The 27,889-nt window shown below is 37.9% G+C and overlaps 2 protein-coding genes and 1 long non-coding RNA gene across 5 annotated transcripts; 2 read left to right on the top strand and 1 right to left on the bottom strand.

Moving 5' to 3' along the window:
* On the bottom strand, window positions 1–12,179 carry LOC110883759 (protein STRUBBELIG-RECEPTOR FAMILY 3). Of its 3 annotated transcripts, XM_022131400.2 has the most exons (17): window positions 12,105–12,179; window positions 10,508–10,564; window positions 9,312–9,424; window positions 9,017–9,152; window positions 8,861–8,932; window positions 8,706–8,771; window positions 8,539–8,610; window positions 7,783–7,854; window positions 7,633–7,704; window positions 7,249–7,314; window positions 5,828–6,315; window positions 3,955–4,421; window positions 2,191–2,462; window positions 920–1,058; window positions 707–843; window positions 481–637; window positions 1–389 (listed from the first exon to the last, which is right to left on the bottom strand). In XM_022131400.2, the coding sequence occupies exons 3-17, from the start codon at window positions 9,406–9,408 to the stop codon at window positions 294–296; spliced, it is 2,409 nt and encodes an 802-aa protein (XP_021987092.1). In that variant the 5' UTR covers window positions 9,409–9,424; window positions 10,508–10,564; window positions 12,105–12,179; the 3' UTR covers window positions 1–293. The 3 variants fall into 3 exon arrangements, with proteins under 3 accessions (XP_021987092.1, XP_021987091.1, XP_021987093.1); XM_022131399.2 differs by lacking the exons at window positions 10,508–10,564; window positions 12,105–12,179 and adding an exon at window positions 9,538–9,826; XM_022131401.2 differs by lacking the exons at window positions 10,508–10,564; window positions 12,105–12,179 and adding an exon at window positions 9,538–9,825 and having other exon boundaries at window positions 8,539–8,599.
* A 799-nt stretch (window positions 12,180–12,978) lies between these two features.
* LOC110883760 lies at window positions 12,979–14,965 on the top strand. The gene is made up of 4 exons (XM_035979111.1): window positions 12,979–13,174; window positions 13,558–13,764; window positions 14,145–14,325; window positions 14,657–14,965. The coding sequence occupies exons 1-4, from the start codon at window positions 13,007–13,009 to the stop codon at window positions 14,941–14,943; spliced, it is 843 nt and encodes a 280-aa protein (XP_035835004.1). The 5' UTR covers window positions 12,979–13,006; the 3' UTR covers window positions 14,944–14,965.
* A 480-nt stretch (window positions 14,966–15,445) lies between these two features.
* LOC118479313 lies at window positions 15,446–27,099 on the top strand. The gene is made up of 2 exons (XR_004870575.1): window positions 15,446–15,611; window positions 26,775–27,099. It is a non-coding gene; the product is annotated as an uncharacterized LOC118479313 (long non-coding RNA).
* The last annotated feature ends 790 nt before the right edge of the window (window positions 27,100–27,889 follow it).

The following is a 27,889-nucleotide window of genomic DNA, read 5'->3' as shown; positions in this document are numbered from 1 at the left end:
TAAAAAGGAAAATCCAACAAAAATTTTATTAGAATAATCAAAAGCAATACATTGTCATCATATGAAGAACCAACAATTACATAAATAATGGGAGTTAGGAATTTACCATTTTAACCTTAAGAATTGGTAGGACCATACCTACGTACAACAGTAAACAGTCATGTGCATTCAAGATTTCACTTTTATTTCCACAAGATTTCAACAAAATCTTGGCACATTTGACTTTGACTTTTGACGATGATCATCGACTCTTCACCAGAAAACTATTCCTAGCATCATTATCAATCAATGAATCAACCCCTATCTGATCTAACAGAAGCCTCTCTCCTTATCATTTGAATCAAATCCTGCACCACTTCTGACATCGGTGGCCTAAACTCTGGTTCCCCCTGCAAAAACAAAATATATATATTTTATACATTAATAATGGGCTAAATATGATTAGAAAAACAATATCATTACAATAATCGTCGAACAAACCTGAACACAACGCAATATAATATCTGCAAAATTTGATAACGATTTGACGGGGTATTCTCCATTGAGAGACGGATCAACCATCCTTGACAATGCATCGATATCATGAAGTTGAGGTACGGCCCACCGCACAAGTAGCTGCTCCCCACGGTGCCTTGTACTACAAGTAATTAACAAAAAAAAAGTAATTAAAATAATTTATATATTTATTATGTTGTTTACGATTTACCTGTCGTAAGACATCCGGCCCGTTAACAATTCTAGCATCACTACTCCAAAACTGTACACATCACTCATAGAGGTATAGATTCCTGACTCGAATTCAGGGGCTCCATAACCGAAGGTTGATAGAAGGTGTCCTGACAACTGTGTGGTAAAGTTAAGATTTTTAGATAGTTATTGCCACATCAGATAGGCAGGACCCATAAATGAGACGACTTACCTGACTCACTGAGCCACGGGTTATTAACGGAGCCAAACCGCAATCAGATACACGCACAGAAAGATCATCGTCGAGAAGAACATTTGCAGATTTGAAGTTTCTGTGAATTATCGGTGGGTCGCAGAACTCATGTAGATATCTAATTCACAAGCGAGAAAAAAGAAAAATAAAAAGGGTGCTAATATATCAAATGAATTTAAAAACAATATGTACATATTTTTTAATTTTAAACGTATCAATGTTTGAACCCAAACACGACCCATGTATTATTTATTCATGTTGTCAAAGATATCAACCCTTATCCGGAAACAATTAACAAAAAGTAAACCGTACACGACCCGTTTAACCCTATTAGACAGTATTAGACATATTTATACATTAGAGGGTAGGGGAAGGTTCATTGAGGAACACTAAAAAAGTGGGGAACAGCGGGGAACCGACCCAAATGAACTCCGATTGGACTCATTCCAGCGGCGTTGGAACCGTCTCGTCGAACCCTAACTAAGATCTTTTAACCCTAAACCCTAAATCCTAACTCCCAAACTTGAAACCCTAAAGCTAAAAAAATAAGGCTAAAACCTAAGCTAAACCGTAAAATCTAAACTATAAACCCTAAAAGCTAAACCCTAAAGGCTAAACCTAAAGCTAAACCCTAAAACTAAACCCTAAAGCTAAACCCTAAACCCTAAAGCTAAACCCTAAACCCTAAATCTAAACCCTAAAGCTAAACCCTAAGGCTAAACCCTAAAGCTAAACCCTAAAAGCCAAACCCTAATATATTTAGGGTTTAGGGGTTATGATCTAGGGTTCAGGGTTAAGAGATCCTAGTTAGGGTTCGACGAGCCGGTTCCAACGCCGCTGGAATGAGTCCAATCGGAGTTCGTTAGAGTCGGTTCCCTGCTGTTCCCCACTTTTTAAGTGTTCCGCAATGAACCTCACACTTAGAGGGTATTAGTGTATAATTATGTATTCTATTTATATCCTTGTAATCTCCATTATTATACACATCAATATACAACATCTTTACATCGTTTAGGTTTAGCTAACCCATTCATCTAAACAACTCAAACGGGTTGTAAACGTGTTGAAAGGGTTGGTGGGTTATAATAAATGGGTTAGCGGGTCAACTTGCCTAATTAAGCAGGTAAAAACATGACAACCCGAACACGACCCGTTTATAAACAGGTTGCATACAACAACCCAAAACCTGATTATTTTCGTGTTGTGTCCGAATTTGCTACATCTGGTTACAATATTAATATTTGACTTACTCTAAGGCTCTTGCGGCTCCAAGTGCCATTCGTATGCGTGCATTCCATGAAAATTTCTTTTTATAATCATCGTCCGCGTGTAGTGCATCCTGAAGGGTCCCACTACTGCAATACTCGAAAATTAGTAATCTTTGACTGTGCTCGGAACAGTAGCCCATGAGCTCAACAACATTCGCGTGTCGAATTTTATCGAGATTATTAACAAGCTCAATGAACTCTTCCTCCTTTAGTTGACTAATTACCCTTTTGTCCAATTTCTTCACAGCAAGCAACTATATAGAAACACAGAATACATGAGTTTTGCAGCTTCAAATAACAGGTCAAACGGGTCAAATAAAAGGTCAGCAAGTTAGAAAAAGGTCAATGAGTCAAACGGATCGTAATCCACTCAAAATGTAAATATTACGCATAATTGAATAAAACCTCCAAAAATTATTTTATTCAAAAACTGGTTGAAAGTAATTTTTTAATTTTTAATGCAGAAATTTCCTAAATCATTTTATTCAAAAGAATTATACAATTAGTGAAATAATACGATTTTTGTACACATATTTGACGCAAAATATTAATAAAGATCTATAACACTAACACAAAAATGTTTCAGGATAACTTTTATCTCTAAGAGCATTCACATCCAGCACCCTAAAATTATACATACATTCCACTAAAAAACAACTCATATATCAATATATTTCCACTAAAAACAAATACTTTTTCTCTCTCCTTTTCAATTAAATAATATTTTTATACCTTTATCATTACATTTTTCTCTCTCCTTCACTCACAACCACTATCAATATATATTAAAAATTATAGTGGGTGAACAGTGTCGCCCCAAATATACAGATGAACAGTAACATTTTCTCTCTCCTCCACTCACAACCATTTTTTATACTTTTTATATTTTAAAAACACCACACTCACAATTTGGTTCTTTGGATGTGAATGCTCTAACGGGTCAAACTACTACAATGAAAAAAAAAGGGCAAAAGAAAAAGAAAGTCAAAATGTCAAACCGCTCTAAGTTTAATTTATCATGCAGAAAACCTCCTAAAACTGTTTTATTAAAAAAACTATACAATTATTTTAATGATAATTAACACACTAAATTATCAATAAGATCTTCAACAAAATCAGCATAAAAGGGAAACTAGTCAAACGGGTTAACATATTTTTAATTTTTTTTAAACATATTAGTATATTACCTCCTAAATAATTTATAACTCAAACATACCAATAGTTTCGTTATTTGTAGAATTTACTGGAGTGAAGTACACGGATGGTCCTTGTGGTTTGCCAAAATTTTGGATTTGGTCCCTATCTTTCCAAAAGTACACGGATGGTCCCTGTGGTTTGCTCTTTGTAACGCATTTAGTCCCCAGCCAATAAATCTAAAGGTTTTGGCATGTCCAATTTAGGGACTAAATGCATTACAAAGAGCAAACCATAGGGAGCATCCATGAAGTTTTGGGAAAAACTAGGGACTAAATGCGTTACAAAGTACTGCAAACCACAGGGACCATCTATGTACTTTTGAAAAACTAGGGACCAAATCCAGAATTTTGGTAAACCACAGGGACCATCCGTGTGCTTTACTAATTTACTGGGTACGATTGTTGTATGTTACACACATACTATTGGTAGAAAAATAGAAGATTTAGACAAAAAAGTGTTCAAAGGTCAACCAACCCAACCCGGCCCGTTTCAACCCACATATTTTTGTGTACTATTTTGACCCATTACTCAACCGAATTGAAATCATACCTTTCCATCTGGAAGCTGTGCCCTGTAAACACTCCCCAGCATTCCATTACCAATAAGATGATCTTGAGAAAAACTGTTCGTATACTGTTGAAGAGACGCAATCGTATAAGATCTGACGTGTGTACGAGGCAAAACAGGTTTTGTAGAAGGTCCTGCTGCTTCAACAGGCACAATGGGCTCCACAATAACTTTTTCATAAGGCAGGTTAATTTGTTTTGGTATAGCAACTGGCGGTGGCGGTGGAGGTGGTGGCGGCGGTGGCGGTGGCCGCAATGAATCTATATCGAATCGGCTCATGTCTATCTCCATACTGTCCTGCTTTGATATGGCAGCCAGTCTTTGTACATTCGTCTCCTTATCAGTTTGTGGATTTACACGCGGACCTGGCGGCGGTCTTGGTTGCGGTGGTGGTGGTGGTGGCGCTGAAAGCAATCGTTGTTTCTCCTCCTTTGGCGGCACCTTTGGAACTGCTCCAAGAAAGTAAAGATTCAGTGTAGATAAAAATAGCGGTGTAAACGAGCAGAGCCAGAGCTCTCGCCTTGTTTCAATCTCTACTTCTAAAGCTCGAGTTCGGCTCATGGGTAGTTTTTCAAGCTCGAGCTCCAAGAATTAAAGATTCAGTGTACAGAAAATAATAGGGGTGTAAACGAGCCAAGCCGACCTTGAGCTTGACTCGTTTAGAGCTTTATTTCTATAGCTCGAGCTCGGCTCATGAATAGTTTTTTCGAGCTACAACTCGTTTATTGCTTTTTATTTATTTAATCATTTGATTTATATATATATATATATATATATATATATATAGGGAGCCGCTAGAATGAAAACCACATCGAGTTGTAAGAACCGTGAGAACTACACCCCACGGAGCGCCGTTCGCCGCGATTTTTTTTTACAAGTAGATGTGTGCATTATAAACACGGCCGTAAAAAATCACGGCGAACGGCGCTCCGTGGGGTGTAGTTTTTTACACCTCAAGTTTGATGAAAAAAAAAAGAAAAAAGAAAAAAAATTAAAAAACACCAAACTTGAGGTGTAAAAAACTACACCCCACGGAGCGCCGTTCGCCGTGATTTTTTACGGCCGTGTTTATAATGCACACATCTACTTGTAAAAAAAAAATCGCGGCGAACGGCGCTCCGTGGGGTGTAGTTCTCGCGGTTCTTACAACTCGGGGTGGTTTTCATTCTAGCAGCCCCCTATATATATATATATATATATATATATATATATATATATATATATATATATATATATATATATATGTTTAGGATTATGTTCAGATGAGAACTCCTCCGAATTGTGAGAACCGCGAGAACTCCTACTTCCCGTGTGAGTTTTTCAACCAAATTTTGCACACACATAGATTAACCTCTAACTAACATATCAGTGAAAAAACAAACAAATAAAAAATTGACGAGCCAGCATTTATTCGACATGCAAGTTTGATTTAGACCGGTGTAAATGGATGCTGACGTCATCAGTTCCAGAACATTACCGCGGTGTAAATATGTTTTACACCGACGTAAGAAGTCGTATACTATACATTTTTTTTAAATGTCACATAAAAAATTGTCGTCAATTTTTTTTTTCAAAAAACGTTTAATTCAAAAAGTTCTCAAGTTCTCACAACTCAACCTAGTTCTCATTTTAACCCTTCCCTATATATTTTAAATTCATCATAATATACATTATTTATTATTTTTATTATCAAGTTATATATAATAATAATTACTATGTACATATATACTAGATAAAAGTTATATAAATAGCAAGCCCATTTAGCCTAACAACCCAAGTTGAGCTCGAGCCCATTTACACCTCTAAAAAGACAATAAAAAAGTTAAGAGAATAAAAAAATAAATAATAAGAAAACCTTTATCAACTTGATTGGTTGGTTGAGTAGAAGGTGCATTGTCTATATGGTTTACTCTGTTACCCGTGTCCGGAGCTATCTCATGCCGCTTGGGTATCAAACCTGGGATCCGTTTTCTTCGGTATCGTCTTGGCGAAAATAGTAAACACGCTAACACAAGAACTATAAGCCCAAACACGGATGCAATGGATACCCAAACAATCTTTTTAGCAGACCAAGATTTTGTGGTGGTGGTGGAGGTGTGATCCTGTGTGGATGAGGGACCACTGGCTTGTGGTGGTCCTTGTTTACCCGGTGGTTGTTTACCGGGTGTTTGTTTAGGTGATGGAAAGAAAGGTGTTCCAGAAGTTGGGGGTGTGTTTGGGTATGGGGATAGCGGGGGAGCACTGGTAGTGGTGGTATTGAATGGATTCCCGTCTTTCTTGAAGTCAGGAATGGATAGTAGTTTGTCGGGTATGGGTCCATTGAAGAGGTTATTTTCTATATTTCTGTTAAGATACAAGATGCAAAGTGAGTTGTAAAATAGTGAACTCATCTTATATTGAATGCAGAGTTGGACTATGGTTACATAATGGCCTTCAATAAGGAGACAATAGAGGAAATCATGTGGATAGTAATCCATGTCATCAATGATTCTAAAATGCTATATTGCAAAAATAACTATGGGATACGTCGGGCGCATTAAATACATAACAAATTTATTTTAAGTAAAGAACGGCAAGAAATGCAAGTTGTTACATAACTACCTTATGCATCATATTTAAAGCAATATGTATAACTGTTAATGTGATTCTCCTAATTCTCTACTTAAAATTGGTTTCGTATTAAACAGTCTCTTTCGTTTTATGCACACACATATAGGGTAGAGATTATTACAGAACACTAAATTATTGCAAAAACAAAAAGAACAGATCTAAATCAATCAATGGTTCATTAAATTTTGTACTTCTTACATACACATATATAGGTTACGTACATAGAAAATCGTCAAACAAATTTATTCATAATTTTTTTTATGATTTTGCACTGTTTACCAACACATGTGTAGGTAATATAACCTACACATGACTTACACATGTGTAGATAACGAACAAACAAGCTAATTTTTCATATCTTTTTTTGAGTTCCAGAAAATATGAGTGAGAAGCAGTAAACGTTAAATTTATACTTACAATTTTTTAATACTGGAAAAATAAAGATTAATTTTGTTTTGCTTGTTTTAGCAATATATAGGGTTAGCATAGATCCCTCCCGTATATAGATATTATCATTTGTTTCTATAGTGTAAAGAATGTCATTGGAGAGACAGATGGAACAAGTAGGCCGATTTTGTTTTTTGGAAGTATTTTCTCTAAAATTAGTATTTGGAGTAAATGAAAAGTTGAAGTTCACATCACATGCAAGGTGAGTGAGAAGCTTACAGATCACGCAATGGAAGATCTTGTAGAACATCAAGAGTTCCTGAAAGCTGATTGTTCTGCAAATGACTGCACACACACATTGAAAAATCAATGTTAAAGAGGTGGCATTATCAACCCGTTTACTTGTTGAATCAAGCTATATTATATCTGTTGTAACAGGCCAAACGCATTGAAAAATGTTAAATGATAACCGAGATAATATAAATTACTACAAACATATTTGGCATGCTAATTATTTATAATGAGTTTTTACTTATTGAGAAAAAAGCATTTCAGGTCAACTCAACCCGACCCGTAAAAAGAATTGTTTGTTTTGACCTGAAGCTATTTTGACCAGATATACAGATGTCATGAATGCTTGTTTGTGATAGGATAATTACTCACAAGGTAGTTAAAGAAGACAAACTTCCTAAGGAGGAAGGTAATTCTCCACTCAAACTGTTACTGGATAAATCTCTGCAAAAGAAAAAAATTAAAAATATCTGCAAACTGTGACCTAAGAGAGTGTGATTCTTTTCAGGTTATGAAACCTACAAATTGACCAAAGCAGTTAGGCCTTCAAACGAATCGGGTATTTCGCCAGACAAGTTGTTATCATTTAGAGACCTGAATTGCAAGAAATGAAACATATTAATGACATTAATCTAAATCTTTAAACAAACTTGGGGTGACTTTCAAAATGCAAACTGATCCGGCCCAGTTAATTCATTTCCATTTTAACCATCATATTTATCTGACCCGTTTGAGATCAAAATGACAAGATTAATAAGTAAATGGTTGAAATGAATTTATGACAAGACACAAATCTAACATAAAATTCACGGGCTTGGGTTTAGTCTAAAAGGGTTCGGGTCAGTTTCAGGTTGAACCCACAAACGCTTTTAGTTAAATGGGTTGGGTTTGGATTGACATGATTTGCGGGTTGCCCCGGTTATATTTTTTAAAAATGTATTTGAATGTTACAATCATAAATGGTTTGGTAATTTATGCCAAATTTAAAAAATCAAAAGAGAAGTGGACATCAACTTCTATATCTTAAACATTATTGTTTTACATTATACATTGTATTTTTTTTGTTATAACTTTATAATCTTTAGTATTATTAATATGCTAAAAACCAAAAATAATCGGGTTAAACCATCCGTGTTCGTGTCAACCCACGAATATTCCTGTTTTTGTTCAGGTTCATGTGACACGATTTTTGAGTTCGTGTCGTGTACGACCTGCAAACTAGCCACCTAACACCTTTAATCTAATCTAAGCTAACAAATAATAATGTATAAAACTTACAATGCAGATAATTGTGTTAAAGATGATAAAGTGTCTGGCAAGCTTCCAGTAAAGTTATTATCTGCAAGAAAACTGCCAAAGGTAAAGATTATCATATGTTTAGCATCTGCAACCACAGTTAACAAACCAATGTAGTAGTAGACAACATATGTCTAAATAAATCTTACATATTTGTGATTGTAACAGGAAAAGATGTTGGAATGCTACCCCCAATGGCATTATTGCTCAAATCTCTACAAAACATATCATCATTTACTAAAGTTTTTACCGCGCTAATTATGATATGAACCCGTATGCAATGCAATGCAATGGATTTACTTACATGCTTTGGAGAGAAGAAAATGATCCAAGAGTATCACCTAATTCACCTCCCAAATTAGCACCAATGACAGTTCTACAAAAATGTCACAAACTAACAACCACTTTACACAACTACCACAAACCAAACCAAAAACAAAAGCACTTCCAATTTCCATACATTTGTATAATGTTTGTCATAGTAGCATCACACACAACGCCTTGCCACGCCTCGGCACACGGATCACCCGCGCTAGCCGTCCATCCCGGAAGAGGAGGATATCCCAGTGCAGCATACAAATTATTAATTGCACTAACTGAATAATTAAACAAAATCCTATCAGCAACAGTAACAACAAAATTAAATGTAAATTATTTACAAACTTTATGTATTAGCCAGATCTAGTTCATCCTCTCTCATACACAATAATAATAATAATAATAATAATAATATTAATAGGAAGAATACAACTCACCATCTGCAGGATTAGTAGCAACAGAAACTGAAGCAAAAAAGATCAATATAAACCCAAACAACACCAACAAGTAAATAGCAGATCTCTTAACACCCATTGATCCTTAACTCAACCTGCAACAAGATTAAACAGACAAACATGAAAATATTAAAAACCCATGTGGAATTAAATGATTTAACAGATATTGGGAACCAATGGCATTGTGTGGTGAAATTAAGGAACATACTCATGTGGGTGTGGTCTAGATTTGAGTGTTGGAGATGTTAATGAAGAGTTTGAGGGGATTAATGTTGTGAAGTCTTGAAAAGGTTGATGATCTTGAAGAAGAGGTGAAGAACAGGAAAAAGTTTTTGGAAAGTTGCAGAAAAAGATTATTAATTTTTTGTCTAAAAAGAAATGAATGGATGCTCTGTGATCGTGAGTGGGTGTGTGTGGAAGTCATACATATCTGCTAGCTAGACATGTTTCTTAGAAGAAAAGTGAAAATGGTGTTCTCACGCACGGGAAGCCGGCGCGTGGGGGTTTTGTGATTTATGATCCAATTATATGTCTAGCATTTAAAAATAGCACAAGTTGAGAATAGGGTACCAAAATAATTAGTTTTGGGCTTGTTTTTAAGTTGAGATGTCTAATTAAATTTCTCTTTTTTTTTTTAACAGCAAGCCAATATGCATATGCACCTGAAAAATATTTAGCAGAGTGTAGGAAGAATTGTGGAGTCTTGATCTTGTTTTCAATGATTAAGATTAATTGCTCTAAAACCTTACGATCACATAACAAAAACAAATTTGTGAAATGACCAACAAAAATAAAAATATAGGCACAATTATTGATTTTTAAACTAACCTCAACCCTCACGATTATTAAACGGTTATAAATTTTTCATACGTTACTATTTAAAAAAAAAAATACACCATAAAAGCGAACATTTTTTTCTTCAATTTGATATGGTATTCGTATAGTTTTTTTTTAATATGAAAAAAGTAAAAGAATTCCGTGATTACATACCATTATATGATTATGTTATTACATAGCATTATGTAATTACATATATGCCTTATATTCAGAACAATAATAATGTAACATGATTTTGTATACACTATGTGATTATGTACCATTGCGTAATTACTTAGTTAGAAAAAGATTAAAACACTAAAGACAAGAAATGGAAATGATACTCAAATGAAGAATCTTACTGGCATATAAAAAGCAGCCCCACCATAGTTTGATTGACCAAATCCGCTCCCTTGATTCTGGTAAAAAAAATAAACAAGTCATAATGTGAGGTGGGAAATTTAAAAAAAAAAAACATGCAACAAAATAACGCAGCCAAAGTTACAAGTTAAATAAACAGTACGTGGAAAAAAAAAGGAGAAAGAACATCAAGAAGGCTTCATAATAACCTAATAACAAGGGAGGAGTAATCTACTATCCAATATACAAGAATACTAGATTACATTTAATTCCTATCTGAAAATAACCACAAATGTATATCTCAAAAAACAGATTTGGTTTCCATCAATTTTCAGATTGAATTAGATTGTATGCAACTTATCTTTGGAAGAAAATAACTACACAAAAGAGTTAGCCAACTAAGACTATACGGTGTGGGCGTGGAAAAGTGGCGTGCAGCCATTCCACACCGGGCACACCATCCCGGATACGAGGTGAAGGCCGGCGCTGTTGAAGGAGCGGCAAGAATTTCACAGGCGTGGAGGGCATGGTGGGAGACGACGTGGATGCGTGTGAATGGATGCAATTAATATTAATGTTTTTTATTTAAATTTAATAGATTTTATATAATTTCAAATATAAAATAATAAAAAGTGTGTGCCACGTGTCGAACAAAGCCACCCTTTCACGCCCCGTCCCACTCCTCCCTTTTTTGCACCACGCCACTTTTCTAACGCGTCCTCCACACCGAATGGTCTAATTAACCAAACAACTGATTAAACAAAAAAGTTAGTGATATGTTGAGTAAAATAGAACAGTTTGTAACAAACAGTTTTGTAAACCTTTCTGTGACTAAGGCCATGTGGTGTAGTCTAACATCTAGAGTGTTAACAATGACATGGCATGTTAACTAACATTGGAAACCACGCTCTCCTTGTGTTAAAGTGCATTAAATGAGTTATGTGTTAACATGTTAACCCAATGTTAAGAGATTAAATTAATTATTATTTTCTTTTTTAGACAAAAACCTAATGTTAATGTGCATTAAATGAGTTATGTGTTAACAATCATTAAATGTTCCAAACTTAACAGGTTGATAATCAAAGATAAAGATAAGGTAAGTCGGGGAAACTACAAGCAAGCAAGCAAGCAGAGATTCAAGATCTCATCATTCATACAATAAGAAACAGAGCAAAGAATGACTACACTTTTGAATGATCTTAATATATAGCAATTAAAAGCTCAAAATACAATAATAAGATGATTGCAAAGGTTTTTATGCAGCCACGGGTCTGTCTTCGTCTAGGTATCCATAATGAATGGCAAGAAAAAACACGAGATGTGATGTGAGACAAGTATTTGGTAAACAATTCAGTTTTAGAAGCAGTTGGTCCTAAATTCACGCGATATATTATATCACGAAACTATGCCTGTTAACCAGATCAGTTCAGTGTTCAAATCAAGCTAGGTCTCCTCTCCTCCCCTCTACTTGTTGTGCTCCAAAAACCAATTAGTAACTAAAAACCAGATCCAAACAGACAATCTCAAGTAATTAACAACAAATACACAGATCTAACTGCAATTAAACACAAATCCTAATTATAAAAACAAGTGCATTACCGCAAAAGGTCTTCGTGAAGAGTGATGAATATGAATCAATATCGATTTGTCGGTTAAGAAAGAAGAAGAGGAAAAGGTTATTTGAGTGTTGAATGAAGAGTTTCAGGATCTTGAAGAAGAGGAAAAAGTTTTTGGAAAGTTGCAGAAGAAAAAGATTATTAATTTTTTTTTGTGTGAAAAGAAATGAAGGGGGATGCTCTCTCTCTCTCTCTCTTCTCTGTGATTGATTGTGAGTGGAGGTCATACATATCTGCTAGCTAGACAGACATGTTTCTTTGAAGAAAAGTGAAAATGGTGTGCTCACGCGCGGGAAGCTGCCGCGTGGGGAGTTTGTGATTTATGATCCAAGAGCATTTAAAAAGAGCACAAGTTGAGAATAGGAAAGATTATGACATGAGTGAGTCACACAAACATTGAATTAGTTTCGGCTTCTTTTTAAGTTTAATTAAATTTCTCTTTCTTAACAGCAAGCCAAGTTTAATTAAATTTCTCTTTCTTAACATGAGTGTAGAAAGAATTATGGAGTCTTGATCTTGTTTTTAATGATTAAGATTAGGGTAAATTACACTTTTCATACTTTATGTTTGTATCAGATTGCAATTGATAGCCTTTAAGTTCAATAATTACAACCACAATCCTTTATTCAAAAAACTCATTACATTTTTCGTCCTTTAGCATTAACCAAGTTAAAATTTTTAGTTAAATCTAATCACTTAAGGGTTGGTTTGTAATTTTACCATGTTTCTTCCTCTCTTCTTCATCAATGTTCTTCTTTAACCCCAAATACGTTGCCAGGTCTAGTCCCAAGCCTGGGTAAAGGATGAGAGTTTATATTTTTCTGAAAGGGCCCTGACTTTTTTGGTTCGCTTAGGGCCTCCAAATACGTTGAGCCGGCTCTGGTTATGGAATCGAAGAAGAAGGTTGTAGAAGAACAACAGAGTCACGAGAAGGTTGTGAATTGGGAGGATTTTCAGCATGAGGTTGCTCGCCTTTCCAGTTTGTCGTCTACGGTTAATGAAGCCAATTATAACAAGTCTTTGATGCAGGAGAAACTTAACGACTATTTACAGGTACCTGGTTTTTAGCTTAAACTTTAATTATTGCTTCGGATGTTGTGTAATTTGTCTAGTTGAATTTTGAAAACCTACAACTCTTTTTTATTTTTTGGGACATAGTTGAATTTACCATGAAATGACCTCACGTTAATACCTGTTTCTGTAATTTTTTCCTTTCTAAAGATAATAAATAATTAAAATTAGGCTCCTTCTTGCTACATTATAAAACATACAATTGTAAAGTAGTTGTATTCACGGTAATTACCTGTTAAGGCCTCTTTTGCCAGCCCAATGATGTATTTTTATTAGTTTAATTAATTAATATATTTATATTGTATCACATCTACTGTCCTTTAGATTTTGCATATAAAATGAAGATTCATTGATTTATGTTGCAGTTTGAAGCAGAGTCATTAAGTTGGTCTAATCAATTAGATGAGATGCGTGAAAAATTGGAAGCACGGAAATTGGTAATGGGAAACACGTCAATGAATTTAAAAGTCGTACAAGAAAAGGCTAAAAAGCAGGAGGATCAACTAAACTCCCAGATTAGATCTTTGCTTATGGCCGGAACTTCTCTTTCTGTTGCTAGTAGGAGCTTGCAGGTAATTAAGCCTTTATATTCCCACAATTGCATAGAGAACTGCTTATGCTTATTAGAGAGCCTTTGTTTGGATTTGCTTCTACTGTTACACAAAGCAATAATCAGATATTTATTTGTATGATGAGTGTTGAAAATTCTGTTTAATTATGGAGTTAATAGAGTTAGAATCAGATAATCAGTTTGAATAAGCAACCCTAAATAGTAAAAATAGTTCTTTCACCCTTAGATAATCATAATCGGCTTGGCTTCAACCAACATAACGCTATAAGCAGTTTTAATGACTAATGAGCAATCCCAAACTTCCCGTTATAAAATGGCTTGTCCTTTAGAAATTATTATATATCTGTTGGATTTCCCTGACTATTTTCTTTAACTTTGTAGGAAGAAAATAATTCTTTGGCTGGAGAAAGAGGGTATGGTCATTTAAAGAATGTGCAGAAGTTGCTGAGGATGAGACAGCAATTCTTGGTGTTCCAAATTTCATTACTCTATCCTGTGAAAGTTGCCACTGGACATACATTCGACCAAGAACTTGATTCATATTCCAACAACAGTAAATCAGGTAATTCTTTTCATTAGTGAGGCCCGCCTAAGGTATTCATATTTTTCTTGGAGAAAAAAAATCAAAGTTAATAATATCTTTTTTAAGGGGTGATTCATTCACCTTTTTATTATATTTGGTGTTAATTGTTTGCTGACTGTGACGCATCTGAAATCTACATACATATGTATATGTGTGTGTAGTGTTTTTTAAATAAACATAGTAGGCCCTTCTTTTTCCCCATTGTTTGTGATAAAAGCCCTCTCGATTTTATTTTTGTGTTTAGTGGTAAAATTAAGCTCTAAGTTTCTTCTCACAATTGAGTAAATTTCTACATGTTTATGGCATGCAGGGAATCCTTCTGGAGTGAAACCACTTGATGCCTCAGGATCTCTGACTATATCAGGTCTTCATCTGACTGTACTCCCTTTTAAGAAAATGAGTTTTTTCACTGATAAGAAGGAAGTCCAGAGCTCAGCAACTGCTCTTGGTTATGTTGCACATGTATGTATGTTTCTTAACCTCCACATACCATTTTTTCTTGTTTTCAAATTACATCAAAACATGTTTTTGTCATTGTACGTTCGACCTTTTACTAGTGTGGTGTATCTTTTACCTGATAGAAATGAGTACTGGTAAAAAAACAATTGCATTTTTTCCATTCTCTGTTAACATACTTGTAGCTTTTTTATTATTGTATGCAAGTAACCTTTTATAGCTGGTTAAAACGTTGTTGTCCTTTTATAAGAGGTTGCATACAATGGCAAGAGAGTGTTGTTGTTTTTTTTTCCATTGTATGCAAGTACTTTGTTATGGCAGTTAAAATGGTTCCATGGCGACAATTTTTTGCTAACATGGTGATGGTTGCACCACATCACCAGTTTTACCTACTTTAAAAGGTTATTTACATACAATGCTAAAGGTATGAAAGTATGTCACATACCACAGAAGAGACATTTTTCTCGACAAAATAATGAGAATTATCGCATTACATTTGCATGCCTAACTACAAGTGAACTAGCAAGAATTGAAATCAGAGATTGCTTTAATCTAAATGAGCTTAAGTTCATGTGTTTTGTAGGTTGTTTCATTAATCGCTTTTTATTTAGAAATTCCTTTGCGTTACCCGTTACGATTAGGAGGTTCTCGTACATATATATGTTTATGCTCCCTCAGTGGAGCCCACATCATCTGATCTTACATCAATCTCATTACCTTCCTTGAGCTCAAAGCCAATGGAATTTCCCCTGTTCTTGGAAGGACAAGACACAACAAGATCAGCTTATGCCGCTTTTCTACTAAATAAGGTATGTATGTCTACTCTCGAGCACAAACATAGAGGTGACATTTTTGATCCATTTACTTATGAATGGGCCAGGCATAATAAAGTAAATAAAAATCGCTTAAAAGGAAAGAGGCAGAAAGGCACAATTGCAATTTAAGGCATAAAACCTTGTAAATCATTTTATCTTAAATTGTATTGTCAGTGAAATATTATTACATGACCCTAACTATTTATAAATGGTCAAAATCGCGGACATAAAGTGTTTTGAGCCAAATTCAATCTGACCTGACATGTACCAAAAACTACTTGTTACCTACCCCTTAGCTGCCCAGTTTTGCCACCTCTACTTCATACTTATGGATTGAAATGTGTCACACCCCCAAAATCCACCCGCGGAGTATCACCGCTTGGGAGCGTGACTGACCAGGATCAAGCCACCAATCATACAGAACAATACATATAATAAAAGTAATTGTCGTTTAAACCAAACCAATTCCATATGAATGGTGTTCCAAACCATAAGAATGTTATCATTGTTTAGCGGAAGCGTATTACTGTAAATCCCATAGTAAATAAGTATCAAATATCAAAAGTGTTTAACAAGATAATCACGATCCAAGCCCCACAACGACCAGCTCCTCCGTGTGCAAGCTCCATATACCTAACGACCTGCAAGGCATGTAACAGAGGGTCAACAACTAGTTGAGCGAGTTCACAGAAAGTAAATGCGTAATAGTAAGTTCGTTTGTAACAGGTGGCTCTACTGGGCTGATAGTACGTTCTATTGGTGGGGGCTTCCCATGTTGTATAACCACTAGACTACTCGTAACCATAAGTATCCTTCACAACCGAGGATAGTAATAAGCATAAGTATCCTTCACACCCGAGGATAGTAATGAGTATAAGTATCCTTCACATCCGAGGATAGTAATAAGTATAGGTATCCTTCACAACCGAGGATAGTAGTAAGTATAAGTCTACGTAGAGGGTAAGTATGTGTCCTGCACAACCGAGGACAGTGAATAGCATAAGTATGTGTCCTGCACAACCGAGGACAGTGGTATGGTAGTCTAGTATTAGTGTCAGTACGAGTCTATTAGTTCTTATTCCTTCAATCCCATTCCCAAGCCCTTGGGAATCCCATGCCTTAGTAAGGGTGTGAACTCACCTTGGTTTGCTCGGTATGCTATGCTCTAGGGTTTAACAATTGTCTAAGTCCGTTACACACGACCTAGGACACATTGCACATATTTGACGTAAGTATATAAACTCAATTAGGGTTGGCAACTCTTCGGTGATCAAACAATCATATACGATATTGTATCATACAGTACAAGCAGTATCTTAACATGCAGGACCAAGTAACAAGTATCAGTCAACATGTTCTTCATCCAGAGTTTTGATTTAGTATTAACAGGAGGCTTAGATCATGTATCACCTTAAACTCAGGAATATATGTAAGCACCCAAAACATCACGTATCAAACTCAGACAAGGACCTCCCTAGCATTTAAAAGTTGGATATATATGTTACCACCTAAAGTCGGACTAGCATCCCCCTACATTCAGACAAGCACATCACAAGCAAAACTCGGTCCAGATAAGGTGGTCATGAAGCTCGGACCATTAAAGGTCGGACAAGAGAGTGGGGGGGGGGGGGGGCTGCCCCTGTCAAACTCGGACCAAAAGGGGATCTTGTCTAACACTCGGACATTACACAAATCTGCTAAAAGTCGGCCAACATTTATTACAACAAACTCGGGCCACATATGTTACAAAGATCGGACAGGAGTTCCCTCTCAAAACTCGGTCATCAATTTTGCATGAGGAAACTCGGACATATAGACATATAGTAAAGATGTTCGGACCTAAAACATGATGTATGAAACTCGGACTAGGCTTCTCATGACCAAACTCGGACCACCATTCAATTCAATAAACTCGGACCACCATCCATTCAATAAACTCAGACCACAATCCATTCAATAAACTCGGACCATAAGAGTGGAATTTAAATCTCGGACTAACACATTCACAAAGCTCAGACTAAATCAAATCACGATTATATCAGTTACGTTTTCTATCATACGAACAGGAAACCCTAACTTCAATACGTTTGCATTACACTGATCAAAACAATAATCACAATGCCTACATCTCACGCATCAAAATCATCAAACACTTGATTCTATGACTAATCATCTTCTTAACACAACAATCAACATCAATCAAAACACAGAAGCACCATGTGGAAACTAGGGTTTACATGAGTTACAAGAATTAAGCATTGCTAGCAATCAAATGATCAATAAACAAATGATAACACAATTACCTTGGATGGTTCTAGAGAAAGATGAATCAAAATTGATGATTATCTTGTGCCAATGATGATGGTGATGATGATTGCTAGAGAAGTGAATGTACGTGCTTTGGTTTTTGTGCCAAATGATTAGTGAAATGGGGTTAGGGTTAAGTATGATTTAGGTTTTACTAATAACTCTTTACACCCTCCATTATTCTATTTTACAAGAGTGCACTATCTCAATTAACTTCACAGTTTCACCACCAAGTTATACATTTGACAAGTATTTCACAATTTACACATAACCAAGCATGATCACACAATACACTTCATTGAACCAAAACGTTATATTGAATTAAACAACCAAACAACACATAAACGTGTAATAAATGCGAAATAAGAATCTTGGAAATTCAAGTTGTCACATTATCCCTAACTTAAAAGAAATTTCGTCCCGAAATTTGGTACGCACTCACTGAGGAAGCTAGGTAAGCTGTATTGTTCACTGGTTTTCCTGGGGTGTCACATCATCCCCCCGTTGATTTGGAATTTCGTCCCGAAATTCCGCAGTAGTAGCTTCAGCCTCAGTAGTGGATGCATTGGTTCCGAATAACTGGGGGTACTTTTCTTTCATTTGGTCTTCGCGTTCCCAGGTGTACTCTGGGCCACGTCGGGAGTTCCAACGAACTCGAACAAGAGGGATTCTCTTGTGTTTGAGGACCTTCACATCCCGGTCCGTGATTTCAACTGGCTCCTCGACGGACTGCAACCGCTCATCGATAGTGAGTTCCTTAAAAGGAACTATGAGGGTCTCATCTGACAGGCACTTCTTCAGATTCGACACGTGAAATACATTGTGAACTGCACCGAGTTCAGCTGGTAGGTTCAATCTGTAGGCTACTGGGCCTATTCTTTCTATAATCTCGAATGGTCCGACATACCGCGGATTGAGTTTGCCTCGTTTGCCAAAACGAACCACACCCTTCCAGGGTGAGACTTTAAGTAAAACCCGGTCCCCGACCTGAAATTCCAATGGCCTCTTACGCTTATCCGCGTAGGCTTTCTGACGGTCGCGTGCTGCCGCCATGCGTTGTCGTATCTGTGCAATCTTTTCTGTGGCGTCCACTACAATCTCTGGACCCGTAATCTGACTATCCCCCACCTCTGCCCAACAGAGAGGTGACCGGCATTTACGTCCGTACAATGCCTCAAATGGAGCGGCTTGAATGCTGGTGTGGTAGCTGTTATTGTATGAAAACTCCACTAAAGGGAGGTGCTTTTCCCAGCCGTTGCCGAAATCGATAACACACGCTCGAAGCATGTCTTCTAGAGTTTGAATCGTGCGCTCAGACTGCCCATCCGTCTGAGGGTGATATGCTGTGCTCATGTCTAAACGAGAGCCAAACGCTTTGTGCATCGCTTGCCATAGCTCTGACGTGAATCGTGCATCCCGATCCGAAATGATGGAGGTGGGCACCCCGTGCCTCGAAACAACTTCTTTAAGATAAATGTCTGCGAGAGTGGAGAACTTATCCGTTTCCTTTATAGCTAGGAAGTGTGCAGACTTGGTGAGTCGATCCACGATTACCCATATTGTATCGTTCCCACGCTGAGATCTAGGTAAGCCCGTAACGAAATCCATGGAAATTTCTTCCCATTTCCACTGTGGTATCCTGGGTTGTTGCAGTAGACCTGCGGGTTTCTGATATTCAACCTTGACTCTCGCACAGGTCAAGCACTTGCCAACATAGGTGGCGATGTGGGCTTTCATACTTGGCCACCAGTATGTTGTTTTGATATCGTGGTACATTTTATCCGCCCCTGGGTGTACCGAGTAGCGAGACTTGTGCGCTTCGTCCATCACAAGCTCTCGTAGACCGCCATAAAGTGGGACCCAAATACGCCCTGTTACATAGTAGGCGCCGTCTTCCTTTTGTTCCATGCGTTGCCTTGAGCCGCGTAAGGCTTCGGCTGTGACGTTTTCGGGCTTCAATGCTTCCACCTGAGCATCTCGTATCTGTGCAGGAAGACTAGACTGGATGGTGAGCTGTAAAGCTCGTACGCGTCTAGGTAGAGTGTCTTTTCGACTGAGAGCGTCAGCCACAACATTGGCCTTGCCTGGATGGTACTTGATGGCGCATTCGTAATCATTAAGCAGTTCGACCCATCGTCGTTGACGCATATTCAATTCCTTCTGCTTGAAGATATGCTCGAGACTCCTGTGATCGGTGTAAATTGTGCACTTGGTACCGTACAGGTAGTGTCGCCATATCTTAAGCGCAAAAACAACAGCTCCCAGCTCTAAATCGTGCGTCGTGTAGTTCCGTTCATGAACCTTGAGTTGACGAGAGGCGTAGGCAATAACTTTATCCCGCTGCATCAATACACAACCAAGCCCCTGTATCGATGCGTCACAATAAACCACGAAGTCATCCGTGCCCTCGGGCAGTGAGAGGATAGGTGCGCTGCATAGTCTATCCTTCAGGTACTGAAAAGCAGTTTCCTGCGTATTACCCCATCTGTAAACGACACCTTTCTGCGTCAGCATAGTAAGCGGCTGCGCGATCTTGGAGAAGTCTTTGATAAACCGCCTGTAGTATCCCGCCAAACCCAAGAATTGGCGTATTTCGGTTGGTGTACGTGGTGCAGGCCAGTTTCTGATCGAATCTACCTTGGATGGATCGACATGGATCCCATCCCTGTTCACCACATGGCCTAAGAAGTGGACTTCACGAAGCCAGAAGTCGCATTTTGAAAACTTTGCGTACAGTTGCTCCTTTCGAAGGAGTTCCAAGATAAGACGTAAGTGCTGCTCGTGTTCCTCCTGACTCTTGGAGTAGATCAGAATGTCGTCGATGAAGACAATGACGAACTTGTCAAGATAAGGTTTGCACACCCTGTTCATAAGATCCATGAAGACTGCAGGCGCGTTCGTAAGCCCGAATGGCATGACCAGAAACTCGTAATGGCCGTAGCGAGTTCTGAATGCTGTCTTGGAGACGTCCTCATCCCGGACTCTCAGCTGATGGTAACCTGACCTTAGATCAATCTTGGAGTAGTAACTCGACCCTTGCAACTGGTCGAATAAGTCGTCAATGCGAGGAAGAGGATAGCGGTTCTTCACTGTGACCTTGTTCAGTTCGCGATAATCAATGCACATTCTGAAAGTGCCATCCTTCTTTTTCACGAATAGAACTGGAGCTCCCCAAGGCGAAGAGCTTGGACGAATGAAGCCTTTATCTAAGAGCTCTTGTAGTTGCTTTGACAGTTCTTCCAGTTCGGTTGGAGCTAAACGATACGGTGCGCGAGCTATAGGTGTTGCTCCTGGAGCTAGCTCGACTTGAAATTCGACCTGACGATGAGGCGGTAGGCCAGGTAAATCATCTGGAAACACTTGAGGAAATTCTCGTACAACTGGAATATCCTCTATTCTTTTCTCTTTCGAAGCTGCATCAGTAACCAGTGCCAAGCTAGCAGTATGACCCTTTCGCAAACATTTCTGAGCCTTCAGGAAAGAGATGATGCCAACCACAGCACCACTCTTGTCGCCTTGAACTTCGAGAGGTTCCTTTCCCGAACGAGGAATACGAATGATCTTCTCCTTACATAGAATCTCCGCCTGCTGCTTAGATAACCAATCCATGCCGATGACGATGTCGAAACTACCCAGAACTATAGGAATAAGGTCGATGGAGAAAACTTGACCAGCTAAGACAATGCTACAACCCTTAACTATCTGTGTGGCCTCTACACTTTTACCGTTTGCTAACTCTACCACATGCTTAGTGTTTAGGGGTGTTGGTGTACGTTTTAACAATTTGCTCATTTTCAAAGACATATAACTCGTATCCGCACCTGAATCAAATAAAACAGTAACATAAATATCGTCGAGAAGAAACTTACCCATAACGACGTTGGGGTCATTTCTGGCATCACCCTGCCCCAACACAAACACACGGCCCCTTGCATCATTGCCATTGTTGTTGTTTCCCCCGTTGTTGTTGTTGTTGCCATTTCCCTGATTGTTGTTATGGTTGTTGTTGTTGTTCTGGTTCCTGTTCAGCTGAGGGCAATGCCGTTTGAAGTGACCCTCTGCACCGCAATGAAAACACCCTTTGTTGCCCTGCTGCTGATTCTGCTGTGCCTGAGGTTGCTGCTGATTCTGGTTCGCAGGTCGAGGGCTTCTACAATCTTTGGCCTCGTGACCTATCTTGAGGCATCTTTGACAGCGACCCTTATTACACTGGCCACTGTGGTGCTTGTTGCAGGTGTTACACTTCGGGAGGTTTCCTCGATATCCTCCCTGTCTGTGGCTGCCTGAGGAGTGCTGACTGGGACTCTGGTAACTGTCTGTCTTTCGTTGCTGAGCTTGTGACTGCACTGAAGCTGACCCCTTGCTAGAATCCCCATCCCATTTTCTCTTACTTTCACTGGGAGTAGCAAGTGTAGTAGAAGCAGTAGCGGTAGCAGTAGCACTGATACGCTTTGGCAGTCTGTTCTGATCCACTGCCTGATCTGTGATGCGGTGAGCGAGGCGCTGAATAGCCTGAATGTTGTCGAGATTAGCCGATGTTACGTGGCTCTGGATTTCTGGCGCCAAACCCTTGAGATACAACTCAATACGCTTGTATGGAGGGTCCACCATGGTTGGACACAGCACAGCCAACTCGTTCGATCTCTTGGTATAAGCCTCGATTTCTGACCCAGTCATCTTCAAATGATAAAACTCATCCTCCAGCTTGTGGATGTCTTCCCGAGTACAGTATTCCCTTTTGATCAGTTCCTTGAAGTCATTCCAAGGGGTGGCGTTAGCAGCTGCCAACCCTAGGATCTGCACTTGCGCGTTCCACCAAGTTAACGCGATCCCTTCCAAAGTACCAGTGGCAAACTTAACCCTGCGTGCCTCAGGGCATTCACACATCTCGAACACAGACTCGAGCTTTTCAAACCAGTGGAGGAGTCCAACCGCTCCTTCAGTGCCACTGAACGTGCTAGGGCGACAGTCCATGAAATTCTTGAAAGTGCAGACAGGCTGCTGCGCGTGTTGACCTATTGTGTACGAATAGGACAAAGTTAAATACGAGAATTTATGTAGGATCTAAAGATCCTAGTGTGTGTCTATACTGCAGGATATACTACCTGCTTGAGCAGCTGCAAGTGCTGCAGCAACTTGAGCCTGAACATGAGCCTCTAGCTGGGCTTGAGTCATGTTGATTCGTCCGGCCATTGATCTTCACATCAAAGGCAACATAAGTGAGAAAGGTTCGCGAATAGTGCGATGACAGAAGAGTGTAAGCACACAAGTGTTCTTAAGCAACAACATGTAGTGAGCAAAGTAAGGTAAGCATACTACGAGCAAAATTCTATGCAAATTCTAGCATGTAGGCAATAAACATAAACCTTATTACCTAGGATGTCGAGTCTTGCACGTGGAGCGAAGCGTCGTTGTGGATCGTTGAGAGCACTGATCTGGTTATAGTCTGGTTTTAATAAAAACGTTTTCCCATATTAAAACCAAGTTCTCTATAACCAATGGCTCTGATACCAATCTGTCACACCCCCAAAATCCACCCGCGGAGTATCACCGCTTGGGAGCGTGACTGACCAGGATCAAGCCACCAATCATACAGAACAATACATATAATAAAAGTAATTGTCGTTTAAACCAAACCAATTCCATATGAATGGTGTTCCAAACCATAAGAATGTTATCATTGTTTAGCGGAAGCGTATTACTGTAAATCCCATAGTAAATAAGTATCAAATATCAAAAGTGTTTAACAAGATAATCACGATCCAAGCCCCACAACGACCAGCTCCTCCGTGCGCAAGCTCCATATACCTAACGACCTGCAAGGCATGTAACAGAGGGTCAACAACTAGTTGAGCGAGTTCACAGAAAGTAAATGCGTAATAGTAAGTTCGTTTGTAACAGGTGGCTCTACTGGGCCGATAGTACGTTCTATTGGTGGGGGCTTCCCATGTTGTATAACCACTAGACTACTCGTAACCATAAGTATCCTTCACAACCGAGGATAGTAATAAGCATAAGTATCCTTCACATCCGAGGATAGTAATGAGTATAAGTATCCTTCACATCCGAGGATAGTAATAAGTATAGGTATCCTTCACAACCGAGGATAGTAGTAAGTATAAGTCTACGTAGAGGGTAAGTATGTGTCCTGCACAACCGAGGACAGTGAATAGCATAAGTATGTGTCCTACACAACCGAGGACAGTGGTATGGTAGTCTAGTATTAGTGTCAGTACGAGTCTATTAGTTCTTATTCCTTCAATCCCATTCCCAAGCCCTTGGGAATCCCATGCCTTAGTAAGGGTGTGAACTCACCTTGGTTTGCTCGGTATGCTATGCTCTAGGGTTTAACAATTGTCTAAGTCCGTTACACACGACCTAGGACACATTGCACATATTTGACGTAAGTATATAAACTCAATTAGGGTTGGCAACTCTTCGGTGATCAAACAATCATATACGATATTGTATCATACAGTACAAGCAGTATCTTAACATGCAGGACCAAGTAACAAGTATCAGTCAACATGTTCTTCATCCAGAGTTTTGATTTAGTATTAACAGGAGGCTTAGATCATGTATCACCTTAAACTCAGGAATATATGTAAGCACCCAAAACATCACGTATCAAACTCAGACAAGGACCTCCCTAGCATTTAAAAGTTGGATATATATGTTTCCACCTAAAGTCGGACTAGCATCCCCCTACATTCAGACAAGCACATCACAAGCAAAACTCGGTCCAGATAAGGTGGTCATGAAGCTCGGACCATTAAAGGTCGGACAAGAGAGTGGGGGGGGGCTGCCCCTGTCAAACTCGGACCAAAAGGGGATCTTGTCTAACACTCGGACATTACACAAATCTGCTAAAAGTCGGCCAACATTTATTACAACAAACTCGGGCCACATATGTTACAAAGATCGGACAGGAGTTCCCTCTCAAAACTCGGTCATCAATTTTGCATGAGGAAACTCGGACATATAGACATATAGTAAAGATGTTCGGACCTAAAACATGATGTATGAAACTCGGACTAGGCTTCTCATGACCAAACTCGGACCACCATTCAATTCAATAAACTCGGACCACCATCCATTCAATAAACTTAGACCACAATCCATTCAATAAACTCGGACCATAAGAGTGGAATTTAAATCTCGGACTAACACATTCACAAAGCTCAGACTAAATCAAATCACGATTATATCAGTTACGTTTTCTATCATACGAACAGGAAACCCTAACTTCAATACGTTTGCATTACACTGATCAAAACAATAATCACAATGCCTACATCTCACGCATCAAAATCATCAAACACTTGATTCTATGACTAATCATCTTCTTAACACAACAATCAACATCAATCAAAACACAGAAGCACCATGTGGAAACTAGGGTTTACATGAGTTACAAGAATTAAGCATTGCTAGCAATCAAATGATCAATAAACAAATGATAACACAATTACCTTGGATGGTTCTAGAGAAAGATGAATCAAAATTGATGATTATCTTGTGCCAATGATGATGGTGATGATGATTGCTAGAGAAGTGAATGTACGTGCTTTGGTTTTTGTGCCAAATGATTAGTGAAATGGGGTTAGGGTTAAGTATGATTTAGGTTTTACTAATAACTCTTTACACCCTCCATTATTCTATTTTACAAGAGTGCACTATCTCAATTAACTTCACAGTTTCACCACCAAGTTATACATTTGACAAGTATTTCACAATTTACACATAACCAAGCATGATCACACAATACACTTCATTGAACCAAAACGTTATATTGAATTAAACAACCAAACAACACATAAACGTGTAATAAATGCGAAATAAGAATCTTGGAAATTCAAGTTGTCACAAAATGAGTTCCAAAATAGAATGGATTTTTCTTATCCCTTTCTTGACTATTTACCAATTATAGTTATTTTACATTTACATTATTTTAAAACGAAAGGTAAAAGAAAAAACAGCTCTGGACTCCTTTTGAGCTCCAAGCTTCCTTTTGTTTACACCCATGATTCTATAGGATGCATGAGGAGATCAAAGCTTTTAAGTCCACAACTTTTCATATTGTGGTTTCTCTTTAGTATAATAATATATGACGATCATAAGTCAGCTGTCTAAAGCCAACTGCCGACTTTAAAAATCTTAGTATTTGGCTTCTTGTCGCAAAATACCACGTGTTACGAAATTGCAAAAGAAAATACTTTTTTTTGTGTGTGTGTTTTTTGTTTTGTTAGCAAGGTTTGTAATTATCATAAGCCAGCTAAACTACCTACTTTTTTGAACATCCTAATTGGGGTTTTCCTTGCAAACTAACAATCTGTGGCAAAAATGAAAATAAAAAAGGACACTTTAGGTTAAAAGTGACTGTAGAAAAACTCTTGTACATGTAGATGTATGGATGGGGAAAAGCCATTGTACCGGGCATATTTGTTCAAAATTCCTAGTTCTTGCAGGTAAAGGTTTGTTTTGTTTCGAAGTCCTTACTTATTGTTATTTTTTGTTTTGTGGTAATGAAAAGGCAATTACAATTGTTGAGAAAGTTATAGCCGCCCTATCCAGAGATTTCCGTGTGTGATCTGGTCTAATACATTTACTCACTAGTGGTGGCAAGATGGGCTAGTAGGGCGGGTTAGGTAACTTGTCCAAATGGGGTTGGGTTGAAAATATGTATTCTTTTATTAATCCTAACTAATGCTGTTACGGTAATCTTTGAATATAGTGTTTGTTTGATGGAGCCCTTATCAAGTAAAATTGTCTCCTCATAAATTCTTTTCCAGCACGTATGATAAACAGTTTTCGGTCTGTTGTTCGTTTGTGTTTATGACATGGGCTTAGGATTTGGAGCAGCTCTTGAATTTTATTGGTGTTGAAAGTTTAGGGCCACGGCACGTGCTGGCTAATCTGAAAGAGCTGCTAAACAGTATCTTCTCTCCAGATTACATCAATTTATAACCAACGTTTTCTTTTCTGTACATGTTTTTTTTACACGGTGCTTGTTTTTCCCGGTAATGGAGCACCTGCAGACTGACTTATATTATTGAAAATGTATGTATGTGTATTTAGGGCATGTCTTGATGTGAAGAATTTTTCTTGTCATTCAAAATAGCAAATACATGATAGGGATGTTTGCTGTTGATTGAGAGAGATTCTTTTCTTGGTTTCAAGTAATGGTTGTAATGTCATTGATGGGTCACGCCTGCCTAATGCATGCAAGCAAGGTCTTGGTGAGTTGGGTTTTGATTAGGTGTTATATTTCACTCAGTCTGTTGTTTGTCTCGCATGATTTGGAGCAGCTCCTGACTGAATTTTATTGGTGTTGAAAGTTTAGGGTTGCTGGCTAATCTGAAAGAGGAGTATTCTCTCTCAATTTATAACTAAAGTTTCCATTTCTCCTCTATATGTTTTCTTACACGGTGCTTGGTTTTACCGAATTATATTATGTAGTTGAAATGAAAATGTGGAAAGCTTGTGTTTAGGCTTGCAGAGTAAACGTTTGATTTTTATTTAAAGAAACTGGAATCATCGATTCAAGTGAAGTCATCATTCTGTAGTAGATTCAAATTCAAATATACCGGATTTACTTGTTTATTTGAGACTCTTTTTTTATATTGGGGTTTGAGTAGGGGTGGCAATATGGGTGGGTTGGGCAGGTTTGGGTAATAGGTTAGGATGAGTTTATTAAGAAATGGGTTAGGATGAGTTTTTGACAAGATGGATTTTGGCATGATAAGCTAAAAATATAAATAAATAAAAAAAATCAAAAAAATTTTAAAAATAAAAAAGAGTTTACAAAAAAAAATCAAAAAATTAAAAAAAATAAAAAAAAAATAAAAAAGTTCAAAAAAAAAATTAAAAAAAAAATCCACCATGCTTTATTTTACTTTCTTAGATACATATCAAGAACAAAATGAAACAAACTTTCGATTCAGAGTATGGTTTATTCGAATCAA

Source organism: Helianthus annuus, chromosome 10, assembly GCF_002127325.2.
Source record: "Helianthus annuus cultivar XRQ/B chromosome 10, HanXRQr2.0-SUNRISE, whole genome shotgun sequence".
In the NCBI taxonomy this organism is placed as follows: Eukaryota; Viridiplantae; Streptophyta; class Magnoliopsida; order Asterales; family Asteraceae; genus Helianthus; species Helianthus annuus.
This window is presented reverse-complemented; position numbering and strand designations above follow the sequence as displayed.